Source organism: Oncorhynchus gorbuscha, unplaced genomic scaffold (genome assembly GCF_021184085.1).
Source record: "Oncorhynchus gorbuscha isolate QuinsamMale2020 ecotype Even-year unplaced genomic scaffold, OgorEven_v1.0 Un_scaffold_2031, whole genome shotgun sequence".
Taxonomy (NCBI): Eukaryota; Metazoa; Chordata; class Actinopteri; order Salmoniformes; family Salmonidae; genus Oncorhynchus; species Oncorhynchus gorbuscha.
The window spans coordinates 578-18,628 of record NW_025746643.1 but is presented as its reverse complement, the minus strand read 5'-3'; the positions used below and the strand labels follow the sequence as shown (position 1 = coordinate 18,628).

Sequence of the window (18,051 nt, the reverse complement as noted above, 5' to 3'; positions counted from 1 at the left end):
TATCTAACACACCTGTATATCTAACACACCTGTATATCTAACACTGAGGTGACGTTTGACACACCTGTATATCTAACACACCTGTATATCTAACACTGAGGTGACGTTTGACACACCTGTATATCTAACACACCTGTATATCTAACACTGAGGTGACGTTTGACACACCTGTATATCTAACACACCTGTATATCTAACACTGAGGTGACGTTTGACACACCTGTATATCTAACACACCTGTATATCTAACACTGAGGTGACGTTTGACACACCTGTATATCTAACACACCTGTATATCTAACACTGAGGTGACGTTTGATACACCTGTATATCTAACACACCTGTATATCTAACACTGGGGTGACGTTTGACACACCTGTATATCTAACACTGAGGTGACGTTTGATACACCTGTATATCTAACACTGGGGTGACGTTTGACACACCTGTATATCTAACACTGAGGTGACGTTTGATACACCTGTATATCTAACACTGGGGTGACGTTTGACACACCTGTATATCTAACACTGAGGTGACGTTTGATACACCTGTATATCTAACACTGGGGTGACGTTTGACACACCTGTATATCTAACACTGGGGTGACGTTTGACACACCTGTATATCTAACACTGAGGTGACGTTTGACACACCTGCATAACTAACACTGATGTGACATTTGATACACCTGTATATCTAACACACCTGTATATCTAACACTGAGGTGACGTTTGACACACCTGTATATCTAACACTGGGGTGACGTTTGACACACCTGTATATCTAACACTGAGGTGACGTTTGATACACCTGTATATCTAACACTGAGGTGACGTTTGATACACCTGTATATCTAACACACCTGTATATCTAACACACCTGTATATCTAACACTGAGGTGACGTTTGACACACCTGTATATCTAACACACCTGTATATCTAACACTGAGGTGACGTTTGATACACCTGTATATCTAACACTGAGGTGACGTTTGACACACCTGTATATCTAACACTGAGGTGACGTTTGACACACCTGTATATCTAACACACCTGTATATCTAACACTGGGGTGACGTTTGATACACCTGTATATCTAACACTGGGGTGACGTTTGACACACCTGTATATCTAACACTGAGGTGACGTTTGATACACCTGTATATCTAACACTGGGGTGACGTTTGACACACCTGTATATCTAACACTGAGGTGACGTTTGATACACCTGTATATCTAACACTGGGGTGACGTTTGACACACCTGTATATCTAACACTGAGGTGACGTTTGATACACCTGTATATCTAACACTGGGGTGACGTTTGACACACCTGTATATCTAACACTGAGGTGACGTTTGATACACCTGTATATCTAACACTGGGGTGACGTTTGACACACCTGTATATCTAACACTGAGGTGACGTTTGATACACCTGTATATCTAACACTGGGGTGACGTTTGACACACCTGTATATCTAACACTGGGGTGACGTTTGACACACCTGTATATCTAACACTGAGGTGACGTTTGACACACCTGCATAACTAACACTGATGTGACATTTGATACACCTGTATATCTAACACACCTGTATATCTAACACTGAGGTGACGTTTGACACACCTGTATATCTAACACTGGGGTGACGTTTGACACACCTGTATATCTAACACTGAGGTGACGTTTGATACACCTGTATATCTAACACTGAGGTGACGTTTGATACACCTGTATATCTAACACACCTGTATATCTAACACACCTGTATATCTAACACTGAGGTGACGTTTGACACACCTGTATATCTAACACACCTGTATATCTAACACTGAGGTGACGTTTGATACACCTGTATATCTAACACTGAGGTGACGTTTGACACACCTGTATATCTAACACTGAGGTGACGTTTGACACACCTGTATATCTAACACACCTGTATATCTAACACTGGGGTGACGTTTGATACACCTGTATATCTAACATTGAGGTGACGTTTGACACACCTGTATATCTAACACACCTGTATATCTAACACTGAGGTGACGTTTGACACACCTGTATATCTAACACTGGGGTGACGTTTGACACACCTGTATATCTAACACTGGGGTGACGTTTGATACACCTGTATATCTAACATTGAGGTGACGTTTGACACACCTGTATATCTAACACACCTGTATATCTAACACTGAGGTGACATTTGACACACCTGTATATCTAACACTGAGGTGACGTTTGACACACCTGTATATCTAACACACCTGTATATCTAACACACCTGTATATCTAACACTGAGGTGACGTTTGACACACCTGTATATCTAACACACCTGTATATCTAACACTGAGGTGACATTTGACACACCTGTATATCTAACACACCTGTATATCTAACACTGAGGTGACGTTTGACACACCTGTATATCTAACACACCTGTATATCTAACACTGAGGTGACGTTTGATACACCTGTATATCTAACACTGAGGTGACGTTTGACACACCTGTATATCTAACACTGAGGTGACATTTGACACACCTGTATATCTAACACACCTGTATATCTAACACACCTGTATATCTAACACTGAGGTGACATTTGACACACCTGTATATCTAACACACCTGTATATCTAACACACCTGTATATCTAACACACCTGTATATCTAACACTGAGGTGACGTTTGACACATCTGTATATCTAACACACCTGTATATCTAACACACCTGTATATCTAACACTGGGGTGACGTTTGACACACCTGTATATCTAACACTGGGGTGACGTTTGACACACCTGCATAACTAACACTGAGGTGACGTTTGACACACCTGTATATCTAACACACCTGTATATCTAACACTGAGGTGACGTTTGACACACCTGTATATCTAACACTGAGGTGAGGTTTGACACACCTGTATATCTAACACACCTGTATATCTAACACACCTGTATATCTAACACACCTGTATATCTAACACTGAGGTGACGATATTGCACAGGGACAAGGTGTGGACCTGGTGTTGACATTGAAATGGCAGTAAAGAGCTGCTTACCGTTCGGTCTTCCAAGTACATCGTTTTTGATAGGAAGTCTATTCCGATTGTGGCCTGAAATGAGAAGAAAATGGTGTTAACGGCCTTGAGGACTGTGGAGTGTTAACGGCCTTGAGGACTGTGGAGTGTTAACGGCCTTGAGGACTGTAGAGTGTAACGGCCTTGAGGACTGTGGAGTGTTAACGGCCTTGAGGACTGTAGAGTGTAACGGCCTTGAGGACTGTGGAGTGTTTAGCGGCCTTGAGGACTGTAGAGTGTAACGGCCTTGAGGACTGTGGAGTGTTAACGGTATAGTAGATATCTGACTGAACCCAGTACAGTACAGTACAGTAAATATCTGACTGATCCCAGTACAGTACAGTACAGTACATTACAGTAGATATCTGACTGAACCCAGTACAGTACAGTAGATATCTGACTGAACCCAGTACAGTACAGTAGATATCTGACTGAACCCAGTACAGTACAGTAGATATCTGACTGAACCCAGTACAGTACAGTAGATATCTGACTGAACCCAGTACAGTACAGTAGATATCTGACTGAACCCAGTACAGTACAGTAGATATCTGACTGAACCCAGTACAGTACAGTAGATATCTGACTGAACCCAGTACAGTAGATATCTGACTGAACCCAGTACAGTAGATATCTGACTGAACCCAGTACAGTACAGTAGATATCTGACTGAACCCAGTACAGTAGATATCTGACTGAACCCAGTACAGTACAGTAGATATCTGACTGAACCCAGTACAGTAGATATCTGACTGAACCCAGTACAGTAGATATCTGACTGAACCCAGTACAGTAGATATCTGACTGAACCCAGTACAGTAGATATCTGACTGAACCCAGTACAGTAGATATCTGACTGAACCCAGTACAGTAGATATCTGACTGAACCCAGTACAGTAGATATCTGACTGAACCCAGTACAGTAGATATCTGACTGAACCCAGTACAGTAGATATCTGACTGAACCCAGTACAGTAGATATCTGACTGAACCCAGTACAGTACAGTAGATATCTGACTGAACCCAGTACAGTACAGTAGATATCTGACTGAACCCAGTACAGTACAGTAGATATCTGACTGAACCCAGTACAGTACAGTAGATATCTGACTGAACCCAGTACAGTACAGTAGATATCTGACTGAACCCAGTACAGTACAGTAGATATCTGACTGAACCCAGTACAGTACAGTAGATATCTGACTGAACCCAGTACAGTACAGTAGATATCTGACTGAACCCAGTACAGTACAGTAGATATCTGACTGAACCCAGTACAGTACAGTAGATATCTGACTGAACCCAGTACAGTACAGTAGATATCTGACTGAACCCAGTACAGTACAGTAGATATCTGACTGAACCCAGTACAGTACAGTAGATATCTGACTGAACCCAGTACAGTACAGTAGATATCTGACTGAACCCAGTACAGTACAGTAGATATCTGACTGAACCCAGTACAGTACAGTAGATATCTGACTGAACCCAGTACAGTACAGTAGATATCTGACTGAACCCAGTACAGTACAGTAGATATCTGACTGAACCCAGTACAGTACAGTAGATATCTGACTGAACCCAGTACAGTACAGTAGATATCTGACTGAACCCAGTACAGTACAGTAGATATCTGACTGAAACCAGTACAGTACAGTAGATATCTGACTGAACCCAGTACAGTACAGTAGATATCTGACTGAACCCAGTACAGTACAGTAGATATCTGACTGAAACCAGTACATTACAGTAGATATCTGACTGAACCCAGTACAGTACAGTAGAGTACATTACAGTAGATATCTGACTGAACCCAGTACATTACAGTAGATATCTGACTGACAGTAGAGTACAGTACAGATATCTGAGAACCCAGTACAGTACAGTAGATATCTGACTGAACCCAGTACAGTACAGTAGATATCTGACTGAACCCAGTACAGTACAGTAGATATCTGACTGAACCCAGTACAGTACAGTAGATATCTGACTGAACCCAGTACAGTACAGTAGATATCTGACTGAACCCAGTACAGTACAGTAGATATCTGACTGAACCCAGTACAGTACAGTAGATATCTGACTGAACCCAGTACAGTACAGTAGATATCTGACTGAACCCAGTACAGTACAGTAGATATCTGACTGAACCCAGTACAGTACAGTAGATATCTGACTGAACCCAGTACAGTACAGTAGATATCTGACTGAACCCAGTACAGTACAGTAGATATCTGACTGAACCCAGTACAGTACAGTAGATATCTGACTGAACCCAGTACAGTACAGTAGATATCTGACTGAACCCAGTACAGTACAGTAGATATCTGACTGAACCCAGTACAGTACAGTAGATATCTGACTGAACCCAGTACAGTACAGTAGATATCTGACTGAACCCAGTACAGTACAGTAGATATCTGACTGAACCCAGTACAGTACAGTAGATATCTGACTGAACCCAGTACAGTACAGTAGATATCTGACTGAACCCAGTACAGTACAGTAGATATCTGACTGAACCCAGTACAGTACAGTACAGTAGATATCTGACTGAACCCAGTACAGTACAGTAGATATCTGACTGAACCCAGTACAGTACAGTAGATATCTGACTGAAACCAGTACATTACAGTAGATATCTGACTGAACCCAGTACAGTACAGTAGAGTACATTACAGTAGATATCTGACTGAACCCAGTACATTACAGTAGATATCTGACTGAACCCAGTACAGTACAGTAGAGTACAGTACAGTAGATATCTGACTGAACCCAGTACAGTACAGTAGATATCTGACTGAACCCAGTACAGTACAGTAGAGTACAGCACAGTAGATATCTGACTGAACCCAGTACATTACAGTAGATATCTGACTGAACCCAGTACAGTACAGTACAGTAGATATCTGACTGAACCCAGTACAGTACAGTACAGTAGATATCTGACTGAACCCAGTACAGTACAGTAGATATCTGACTGAACCCAGTAGAGTACATTACAGTAGATATCTGACTGAACCCAGTACAGTACAGTAGATATCTGACTGAACCCAGTACAGTAGATATTTATTGTTAGCTAATGCCAGGAGAGTGGTAGATTAACGTCTACGCAAAACATTAAGAACACCTTTCTTATATTGAGTTGGATTCTACAAGGGTTCGAAAGCGTTCCACAGGGATGCTGGTCCATGTTGACTCAATTCTGCCTACAGTTGGGTCAAGTTGGCTGGATGTCCTTTGGGTGGTGGATCATTCTTGATACAAACAGGAAACTGTTGAGCGTGAAAAACCCAGCAGCGTTTCAGTTCTCGACACCATCCGTTGTGCCTGGCACCTACTAACATACCCCCGTTCAAAGGCACTTCAATCTTCTTTCCTGCCCGGTCACCCTCTGAATGCCACACAGACACAATCCATGTCTCAATTGTCTCAAGGCTTAAAAATCCTTCTTTAACCCGTCTCCTCCCCTTCACCTCCACTGATTGAAGTGGATTTAGGTGACATCAATAAGGGATCATAGACTTCACCTGGATTCACCTGGTCGGTCGATGTCATGGGAAGAACAGAGTGTTCATAATGTTTTTTAACAGCAAACACTGGAAAACGATGCCTAATACACTGGCAGTGTTATGTATTGTACATGGGGAATGGGATAATCCAGAATAATAATGAACAGTAATCCACTAGTCTTATATTGTTCCCTAATCATTAAACCTGCAGTGTGGAGCCTCAAACACAGGAGAGACTGTGCTATTAGAGCCTGCAGTATTAGAGCCTGCAGTATTAGAGCCTGCAGTATTAGAGTCTGCACTATTAGAGCCTGCAGTATTAGAGCCTGCAGTATTGGAGCCTGCAGTATTGGAGCCTGCCGTATTGGAGCCTGCCGTATTGGAGCCTGCCGTATTGGAGCCTGCCGTATTGGAGCCTGCAGTATTGGAGCCTGCAGTATTAGAGCCTGCAGTATTAGAGCCTGCGGTATTAGAGCCTGCGGTATTAGAGCCTGTAGTATTAGAGCCTTCACTATTAGAGCCTTCACTATTAGAGCCTTCACTATTAGAGCCTGCCATATTAGAGCCTGCAGTATTGGAGCCTGCAGTATTAGAGCCTGCAGTTTAGAGCCTGCAGTATTAGAGCCTGCAGTATTAGAGCCTGCAGTATTAGAGCCTGCAGTATTAAAGCCTTCACTATTAGAGCCTGCAGTATTAGAACCTGCAGCTTGATCACGATCCCATTACCCTGCCAGCCACTGCGGAGGGCAGTAATACTCACTCAGGCTCCTCTGGCAATAGGAGCATTACTTAATATGTATCCTTCTCTATTCTCCCACAGCCAGATCATCTAGACTCTCACTGTAACCTAATTGTCTCTAGTTCACATAAAAAGATAAAGAAATATCTAAAACATAGTGCAAGGACGATGGTCATCTATCAAGAAAGCTCTTTAGTCAGATTGGGTTTAAAACCCTGAAGGAGAAGTGTTACGAAGTCTATGAATTAAATAGCGTGATGAAATGAAGGGATCAAACAGTTGACATTCCTCAATATTAGATAAAGTCATGTTGAAAGCAAAGCCACAGAGGTGTTTGTTGTTTTAGTTTTGAACGGCAGAGCCAGGCATCCTCTCTGGGTTATATATAGAATGCCACACACAGAGAGAAGCACTGTGCTGCTCTGCACAAACAGACTCCCATGCAGACTAAATAATTCAGTAACTCTTTCATAATTAACCAATCACACATCATCGTTAAAGAAAGCACCGGCTTCCTGGATCCTGCATGGCCTCTCAACCAATGACTGCTGGGGGGAGAGGGAATCAACCCATTACTGCTGGAGGAAGAGGGACTGAACCAATGACTGCTGGGGGGAGAGGGAATCAACCCATTACTACTGGAGGAAGAGATAATCAACCAATGACTGCTGGGAGAAGAGGGATTTAACCAATGACTGCTGGGAGAAGAGGGATTGAACCAATGACTGCTGGGAGAAGAGGGATTTAACCAATGACTGCTGGGAGAAGAGGGACTGAACCAATGACTGCTGGGGGAAGAGGGATTTAACCAATGACTGCTGGGAGAAGAGGGACTGAACCAATGACTGCTGGAAGAAGAGGGATTGAACCAATGACTGCTGGGAGAAGAGGGATTTAACCAATGACTGCTGGGAGAAGAGGGACTGAACCAATGACTGCTGGGAAAAGAGGGACTGAACCAATGACTGCTGGGGGAAGAGGGATTGAACCAATGACTGCTGGGAGAAGAGGGACTGAACCAATGACTGCTGGGAGAAGAGGGACTGAACCAATTACTGCTGGGGGAAGAGGGATTTAACCAATGATCGCTGGGAGAAGAGGGATTTAACCAATGACTGCTGGGAGAAGAGGGATTTAACCAATGACTGCTGGGAGAAGAGGGATTGAACCAATGACTGCTGGGAGAAGAGGGACTGAACCAATGACTGCTGGGAGAAGAGGGACTGAACCAATGACTGCTGGGAGAAGAGGGACTGAACCAATGACTGCTGGTAGAAGAAGGGGGACCAGAACTGTTCTAATATCAGGAAAGAGATTTGTTCTGAATTAGAACCATCAGCCAGAAAGTGAAATGTGTGTTTTTTTCACAAGGGTTGTATGAAATAGAGAACAGCATTCCAGTCGTCATTTGTCATGCTGCGGGCGGTCAGACAGACGACTTAGGAATGGAAATATTGTTGTTTTCCCGCAGGTTAGTTGGAAACGGTCATCTTCTTGCTTTGTATGCATTAGCCATACCTATTGTATTAAAATGACATTTGTTTTGGTTTGTTTCATTATTCAGACAGAATTCGCTGCGTCAACTTCTCTTCTCCCAGTTTGCCGTGGTAGTTCAAGTGTGTCTAGTACGTCTGGTCTCATCGAAATACTGTAGAGTAGGGTGTTTACACGGAGTGGAGAATCACGTGACAGTACATTTAAATACGACATTAACTTAAATATGATGCAACTGTAATTTACGACAGTGTCTGTCCATACATTTTTTTGATAATGGAAAGAAGTGGAAGTTCCTCAAACCAATAGCAATCAGAAAATGGTATCATCGTTGAAAAGGAAAATGGCGAATGTTGCGTCCTGGTATTAATGGCCCATTTATTTGTCTCCTAAAAGGTACGTATGCTATATCCTCTATGCAAAACATAGCAAGTGTCGCTGTTATCATTCTTGTTGCTTCCAGTTCAGTAGACATACAGTGGCTTGGGAAAGTATTCAACCCCCCCCCCCCGCCCCCCTTGGCATTTCTTCTATTTTGTTGGGGGGGGGGAGGTATAGTTTAATATACACAACATAAATCACTTTGAAAATGCATGAAAATAAAAATAATTGTGAAACAAACAAGAAATAAGGCAAAAAAGTCTGAAAAGTTGAGCGTGTATAACTATTCACCCCCCAAAGTCAATACTGTGTAGAGACACCTTGTACAGCAATTACAGCTGCAAGTCTCTTGAGGTACATCTATTTAAACTTGGCACATCTAGCCACTGGGATGTTTTCCCATTCTTCAAGGCAAAACTGCTCCAGCTCCTTCAAGTTGGATGGGTTCCTGCTGGTGTACAGCAATCTTTAAGTCATACCACAGATTCTCAATTGGATTGAGGTCTGGGCTTTGACTAGGTCATTCCAAGACATTTAAATGTTCCCCTTGAACCACTCGAGTGTTGCTTTAGTAGTATGCTTAGGGTCATTGTCCTGCTGGAAGGTGAACCTCCGTCCCAGTCTCAAATCTCTGGGAGACTGAAACAGGTTTCCCTCAAAAACATCCCTGTATTTAGCACCATCAATCATTCCTTCAAATCTGACCAGTTTCGATGAAAAACATTGTTGTTCTCGGGGTGATGAGAGGTATTTGTGTTTGCCCAAGACATAGCGTTTTCCTTGACGGCCAAAAAGCTACATTTTAGTCTCATCTGACCAGAGTACCTTCTTCCATATGTTTGGGGAGTCTCCCACATGCCTTTTGGCAAACACCAAACGTGTTTTCTTATGTTTTTCTTTAAGCAAAGGCTTTTTTCCTGGCCACTCTTCCATAAAGCCCAGCTCTGTGGAGTGTACAGTTTAAAGTGGTCCTATGGACAGATACTCCAATCTCTGCTGTGGAGCTTTGCAGCTCCTTCAGGGCTATCTTTGGACTCTTTGTTGCCTCTCTGACTAACGCCCTCCTTGCCTGGTCCGTGAGTTTTGGTGGGCGGCCATCTCTTGGCAGGTTTGTGGTGCCACATTCGTTCCATTTTTAATAATGGATTTAATGGTGCTCCGTGGGATGTTCAAAGTTTCATATACTTTTTTATAACCCAACCCTGATCTGTACTTCTCCACAACTTTGTCCCTGACCTGTTTGGAGAGCTCCTTGGTCTTCATATTGCCACTTCCTTTGTGGTGCCCCTTGCTGAGTGGTGTTGCACTCTGGGGCCTTTCAGAGCAGGTGTATATATACTGAGATCATGTGACAGATCATGTGACACTTAGATTGCACACAGGTGGACTTTATTTAACTAATTCTGTGACTTCTGAAGGTGATATTTTCGGTTCCGGTTGGAGCGAGTGGTCGCATCTGCACGTCGCACCAACGGGTAGTATAACTTTTTCACTACTTTTTCATTATATTTCATTATATCACAACGGTTTGATTTGTCTTATCTTAGCAATTTCTTCTCAGCTAGCTACATAGCCGTCTTTGTATCAAAGATAATTGCGTAATTATCGTATTTCGCCGTCCTAACGTAGTCTTCACTAGCCAGCTAGCTAACGTCCACTGATTAGCTGCACTGGAGAAACTGTTACACTCAACTGAACGACTTGATCAGTGTAGTGTTAGCTAGCTACATAGCTGTCTTTGCTGTCTTCGTATCATCGTATCATCGTATCCAAGATAATTGTGTTGTTTAGGTTTAGAGTGTGTAGTCTTAGAGTGATTATCTTAATTTACCGAGGTTAGCTAGCCAGCTATTTGTCGTCCTTAACGTAGGTGACTCTGCTAGCTAGCCAACAGCTAGCCAACGCTAGCCAACGTCTTCTGTATAGAACTCAACTACCCGGTCGCATTCACAGGTTGTATCACATTTTCACTTCATTTTCATTACAGTACAACGGTTTGATTTGTTTGATCGTAGCTAGCTACTTAGCTAGCTACATAGCCGTCTTTGTATCAAAGATAATTGTGTAGTCTAGAGCGATTTTCTAGGTTCGCTAGCCATCTATTGTCGTTCTTTTAACGCAACGTAACGTAAACAACACTGCTAGCTAGCCTGCTAGCCCCCGAATAGCAACACTGCAGAAACTATTACACTCAACGGAACGACTTGATTAGTGTAGTGTCAACAACGCACCCACTGCCAGCTGACCTACTTCAGCAGTACTGTATCATTTTAATCATTTTAGTCAATAAGATTCTTGCTACGTAGCTTAACTTTCTGAACATTCGAGACGTGTAGTCCACTTGTCATTCCAATCTCCTTTGCATTAGCGTAGCCTCTTCTGTAGCCTGTCAACTATGTGTCGGTTTATCCCTGTTCTCTCCTCTCTGCACAGACCATACAAACGCTCCTCACCGCGTGGCCGCGGCCACCCTACTCTGGTGGTCCCAGCGCGCACGACCCACGTGGAGTTCCAGGTCTCCGGTAGCCTCTGGAACTGCCAATCTGCGGTCAACAAGGCAGAGTTCATCTCAGCCCATGCCTCCTCCAGTCCCTCGACTTCTTGGCCCTGACGGAAACATGGATCACCACAGACAACACTGCTACTCCTACTGCTCTCTCTTCGTCCGCCCACGTGTTCTCGCACACCCCGAGAGCGTCTGGTCAGCGGGGTGGTGGCACCGGGATCCTCATCTCTCCCAAGTGGTCATTCTCTCTTTCTCCCCTTACCCATCTGTCTATCGCCTCCTTTGAATTCCATGCTGTCACAGTTACTAGCCCTTTCAAGCTTAACATCCTTATCATTTATCGCCCTCCAGGTTCCCTCGGAGAGTTCATCAATGAGCTTGATGCCTTGATAAGCTCCTTTCCTGAGGACGGCTCACCTCTCACAGTTCTGGGCGACTTTAACCTCCCCACGTCTACCTTTGACTCTTTCCTCTCTGCCTCCTTCTTTCCACTCCTCTCCTCTTTGACCTCACCCTCTCACCTTCCCCCTACTCACAAGGCAGGCAATACGCTCGACCTCATCTTTACTAGATGCTGTTCTTCCACTAACCTCATTGCAACTCCCCTCCAAGTCTCCGACCACTGCCTTGTATCCTTTTCCCTCTCGCTCTCATCCAACACCTCCCACACTGCCCCTACTGATGGTATCGCGCCGTCCCAACCTTCGCTCTCTCTCTCCCCGCTACTCTCTCCTCTTCCATCCTATCATCTCTTCCCTCCGCTCAAACCTTCTCCCACCTATCTCCTGATTCTGCCTCCTCAACCCTCCTCTCCTCCCTCTCTGCATCCCTTGACTCTCTATGTCCCCTATCCTCCAGGCCGGCTCGGTCCTCCCTCCCGCTCCGTGGCTCGATGACTCATTGCGAGCTCACAGAACAGGGCTCCGGGCAGCCGAGCGGAAATGGAGGAAAACTCGCCTCCCTGCGGACCTGGCATCCTTTCACTCCCTCCTCTCTACATTTTCCTCCTCTGTCTCTGCTGCTAAAGCCACTTTCTACCACGCTAAATTCCAAGCTTCTGCCTCCAACCCTAGGAAGCTCTTTGCCACCTTCTCCTCCCTCCTGAATCCTCCGCCCCCTCCCCCTCCTCCCTCTCTGCAGATGACTTCGTCAACCATTTTGAAAAGAAGGTCGACGACATCCGATCCTCGTTTGCTAAGTCAAACGACACCGCTGGTTCTGCTCACACTGCCCTACCCTGTGCTCTGACCTCTTTCTCCCCTCTCTCTCCAGATGAAATCTCGCGTCTTGTGACGGCCGGCCGCCCAACAACCTGCCCGCTTGACCCTATCCCCTCCTCTCTTCTCCAGACCATTTCCGGAGACCTTCTCCCTTACCTCACCTCGCTCATCAACTCATCCCTGACCGTTGGCTACGTCCCTTCCGTCTTCAAGAGAGCGAGAGTTGCACCCCTTCTGAAAAAACCTACACTCGATCCCTCCGATGTCAACAATTACAGACCAGTATCCCTTCTTTTCTTTTCTCTCCAAAACTCTTGAACGTGCCGTCCTTGGCCAGCTCTCCCGCTATCTCTCTCTGAATGACCTTCTTGATCCAAATCAGTCAGGTTTCAAGACTAGTCATTCAACTGAGACTGCTCTCCTCTGTATCACGGAGGCGCTCCGCACTGCTAAAGCTAACTCTCTCTCCTCTGCTCTCATCCTTCTAGATCTATCGGCTGCCTTCGATACTGTGAACCATCAGATCCTCCTCTCCACCCTCTCCGAGTTGGGCATCTCCGGCGCGCGGCCCACGCTTGGATTGCGTCCTACCTGACAGGTCGCTCCTACCAGGTGGCGTGGCGAGAATCTGTCTCCTCACCACGCGCTCTCACCACTGGTGTCCCCAGGGCTCTGTTCTTGGCCCTCTCCTATTCTCGCTATACACCAAGTCACTTGGCTCTGTCATAACCTCACATGGTCTCTCTTATCATTGCTATGCAGACGACACACAATTAATCTTCTCTTTCCCCTTCTGATGACCAGGTGGCGAATCGCATCTCTGCATGTCTGGCAGACATATCAGTGTGGATGACGGATCACCACCTCAAGCTGAACCTCGGCAAGACGGAGCTGCTCTTCCTCCCGGGGAAGGACTGCCCGTTCCATGATCTCGCCATCACGGTTGACAACTCCATTGTGTCCTCCTCCCAGAGCGCCAAGAACCTTGGCGTGATCCTGGACAACACCCTGTCGTTCTCAACTAACATCAAGGCGGTGGCCCGTTCCTGTAGGTTCATGCTCTACAACATCCGCAGAGTACGACCCTGCCTCACACAGGAAGCGGCGCAGGTCCTAATCCAGGCACTTGTCATCTCCCGTCTGGATTACTGCAACTCGCTGTTGGCTGGGCTCCTGCCTGTGCCATTAAACCCCTTCAACTCATCCAGAACGCCGCAGCCCGTCTGGTGTTCAACCTTCCCAAGTTCTCTCACGTCACCCCGCTCCTCCGTTCTCTCCACTGGCTTCCAGTTGAAGCTCGCATCCGCTACAAGACCATGGTGCTTGCCTACGGAGCTGTGAGGGGAACGGCACCTCAGTACCTCCAGGCTCTGATCAGGCCCTACACCCAAACAAGGGCACTGCGTTCATCCACCTCTGGCCTGCTCGCCTCCCTACCACTGAGGAAGTACAGCTCCCGCTCAGCCCAGTCAAAACTGTTCGCTGCCCTGGCCCCCCAATGGTGGAACAAACTCCCTCACGACGCCAGGACAGCGGAGTCAATCACCACCTTCCGGAGACACCTGAAACCCCACCTCTTTAAGGAATACCTAGGATAGGTTAAGTAATCCCTCTCACCCCACCCCCCCTAAGTTTTAGATGCACTATTGTTAAGTGACTGTCCCACTGGATGTCATAAGGTGCTTGCACCGATTTGTAAGTCGCTCTGGATAAGAGCGTCTGCTAAATGACTTAAATGTAATGTAAATGTAATGTAAATGTGATTGGTTGTACCAGATGTTATTTAGGGGCTTCATAGCAGAGGGGGTGAATACACACACACACCACTTTACACTTTTAATTTTTTGAATATTTTAAAACATTTTTTCACTTCACCAATTGGGACTATTTTGTGTATGTTTCGTTACATGAAATCCAAATAAAAATCCATTTAAATTACAGGTTGTAATGCAACAAAATAGGAAAAACGGCATGGGGGGATGAATACTTTTGCAAGGCCTGCGAGGTGCAAGTGCTGTCTCAATTAAATACAGCAGGCTATAGTCTATGTATGGGCAGTTATCTGGGCAGTTATAAGGAAATATGTTTAGGCTATAGTTTACTACATCGCCTAGAAATAAATATTGATCACCCATATTTCTCAGTCTGAAAATCGACTCACTCCTAAAAAAAAGGCTATAAAAAAATATCTCAAGAGAAATCAATTTTACCTCCAGAATGAAGAATAGCTAGAATGGTCTATGTTTACCCACCAGGGATCTCAGCTACAAGTAACCATGTTATCTAACTTCCTCTTTTAAGGGTATCAAAATGGGGAGGTGGACGTAGATGAAAACATCAATGTCAAGTCCATCCATAGTGGCATCTTTCATGCTGTATCTACCAGTGTCCATGTATCTACCAGTGTCCATGTATCTACCAGTGTCCATGTATCTACCAGTGTCCATGTATCTACCAGTGTCCATGTATCTACCAGTGTCCATGTATCTACCAGTGTCCATGTATCTACCAGTGTCCATGTATCTACCCGTGTCCATGTATCTACCCGTGTCCATGTATCTACCCGTGTTCCATGTATCTACCCGTGTTCATGTATCTACCCGTGTTCATGTATCTACCAGTGTTCATGTATCTACCAGTGTTCATGTATCTACCAGTGTTCATGTATCTACCAGTGTTCATGTATCTACCAGTGTCCATGTATCTACCAGTGTTCATGTATCTACCAGTGTTCATGTATCTACCAGTGTTCATGTATCTACCAGTGTTCATGTATCTACCAGTGTTCATGTATCTACCAGTGTTCATGTATCTACCAGTGTTCATGTATCTACCAGTGTTCATGTATCTACCAGTGTTCATGTATCTACCAGTGTTCATGTATCTACCAGTGTTCATGTATCTACCCGTGTTCATGTACAGTGTTCATGTATCTACCCGTGTTCATGTACAGTGTTCATGTATCTACCCGTGTTCATGTATCTACCCGTGTTCATGTACAGTGTTCATGTATCTACCCGTGTTCATGTATCTACCAGTGTTCATGTATCTACCAGTGTTCATGTATCTACCAGTGTTCATGTATCTACCAGTGTTCATGTACAGTGTTCATGTATCTACCAGTGTCCATGTACAGTGTTCATGTATCTACCAGTGTCCATGTATCTACCAGTGTCCATGTATCTACCAGTGTCCATGTATCTACCAGTGTTCATGTATCTACCAGTGTTCATGTATCTACCAGTGTTCATGTATCTACCAGTGTTCATGTATCTACCCGTGTTCATGTATCTACCAGTGATCATGTATCTACCAGTGTTCATGTATCTACCAGTGTTCATGTACAGTGTTCATGTATCTACCAGTGTTCATGTATCTACCAGTGTTCATGTATCTACCAGTGTTCATGTATCTACCAGTGTTCATGTATCTACCAGTGTTCATGTATCTACCAGTGTTCATGTATCTACCAGTGTTCATGTATCTACCCGTGTTCATGTACAGTGTTCATGTATCTACCCGTGTTCATGTATCTACCCGTGTTCATGTACAGTGTTCATGTATCTACCAGTGTTCATGTATCTACCAGTGTTCATGTATCTACCAGTGTTCATGTATCTACCAGTGTTCATGTATCTACCAGTGTTCATGTATCTACCAGTGTTCATGTATCTACCAGTGTTCATGTATCTACCAGTGTTCATGTATCTACCAGTGTCCATGTATCTACCAGTGTCCATGTATCTACCAGTGTCCATGTATCTACCAGTGTCCATGTATCTACCAGTGTCCATGTATCTACCAGTGTTCATGTATCTATCAGTGTTCATGTATCTACCAGTGTTCATGTACAGTGTTCATGTATCTACCAGTGTTCATGTATCTACCAGTGTCCATGTATCTACCAGTGTTCATGTATCTACCAGTGTAATGTATCTACCAGTGTAATGTATCTACCAGTGTTCATGTATCTACCAGTGTTCATGTATCTACCAGTGTTCATGTACAGTGTTCATGTACAGTGTTCATGTACAGTGTTCATGTATCTACCAGTGTTCATGTATCTACCAGTGTTCATGTATCTACCAGTGTTCATGTATCTACCAGTGTTCATGTATCTACCAGTGTTCATGTATCTACCAGTGTTCATGTATCTACCAGTGTTCATGTATCTACCAGTGTTCATGTATCTACCAGTGTTCATGTATCTACCAGTGTTCATGTATCTACCAGTGTTCATGTACAGTGTTCATGTATCTACCAGTGTTCATGTACAGTGTTCATGTATCTACCAGTGTTCATGTATCTACCAGTGTTCATGTATCTACCAGTGTTCATGTATCTACCAGTGTTCATGTATCTACCAGTGTTCATGTACAGTGTTCATGTATCTACCAGTGTTCATGTATCTACCAGTGTTCATGTATCTACCAGTGTTCATGTATCTACCAGTGTTCATGTATCTACCAGTGTTCATGTATCTACCAGTGTCCATGTATCTACCAGTGTCCATGTATCTACCAGTGTCCATGTATCTACCAGTGTCCATGTATCTACCAGTGTTCATGTATCTACCAGTGTTCATGTATCTACCAGTGTTCATGTACAGTGTTCATGTATCTACCAGTGTTCATGTATCTACCAGTGTTCATGTATCTACCAGTGTTCATGTATCTACCAGTGTTCATGTATCTACCAGTGTTCATGTACAGTGTTCATGTATCTACCAGTGTTCATGTATCTACCAGTGTTCATGTATCTACCAGTGTTCATGTATCTACCAGTGTTCATGTATCTACCAGTGTTCATGTATCTACCAGTGTTCATGTATCTACCAGTGTTCATGTATCTACCAGTGTTCATGTATCTACCAGTGTTCATGTATCTACCAGTGTTCATGTATCTACCAGTGTTCATGTATCTACCAGTGTTCATGTATCTACCAGTGTCCATGTATCTACCAGTGTTCATGTATCTACCAGTGTTCATGTATCTACCAGTGTTCATGTATCTACCAGTGTCCATGTATCTACCAGTGTTCATGTATCTACCCGTGTTCATGTATCTACCAGTGTTCATGTATCTACCAGTGTTCATGTATCTA

The 18,051-nt window shown here is 44.2% G+C and overlaps 1 protein-coding gene across 1 annotated transcript in view; it reads right to left on the bottom strand.

The window, feature by feature from the left end:
- LOC124024841 (ras-related protein Rab-6B-like) overlaps positions 1-3,169 on the bottom strand; it is a gene marked incomplete at its 5' end in the record, with an annotated part of 68,379 nt that extends 65,210 nt beyond the window's left edge. The window contains one exon of the mRNA XM_046338609.1: positions 3,078-3,169. Coding sequence (XP_046194565.1) covers positions 3,078-3,169 — 92 coding nt within the window. The remainder of the gene's footprint in view (positions 1-3,077) is intronic.
- Positions 3,170-18,051: the final 14,882 nt, after the last annotated feature.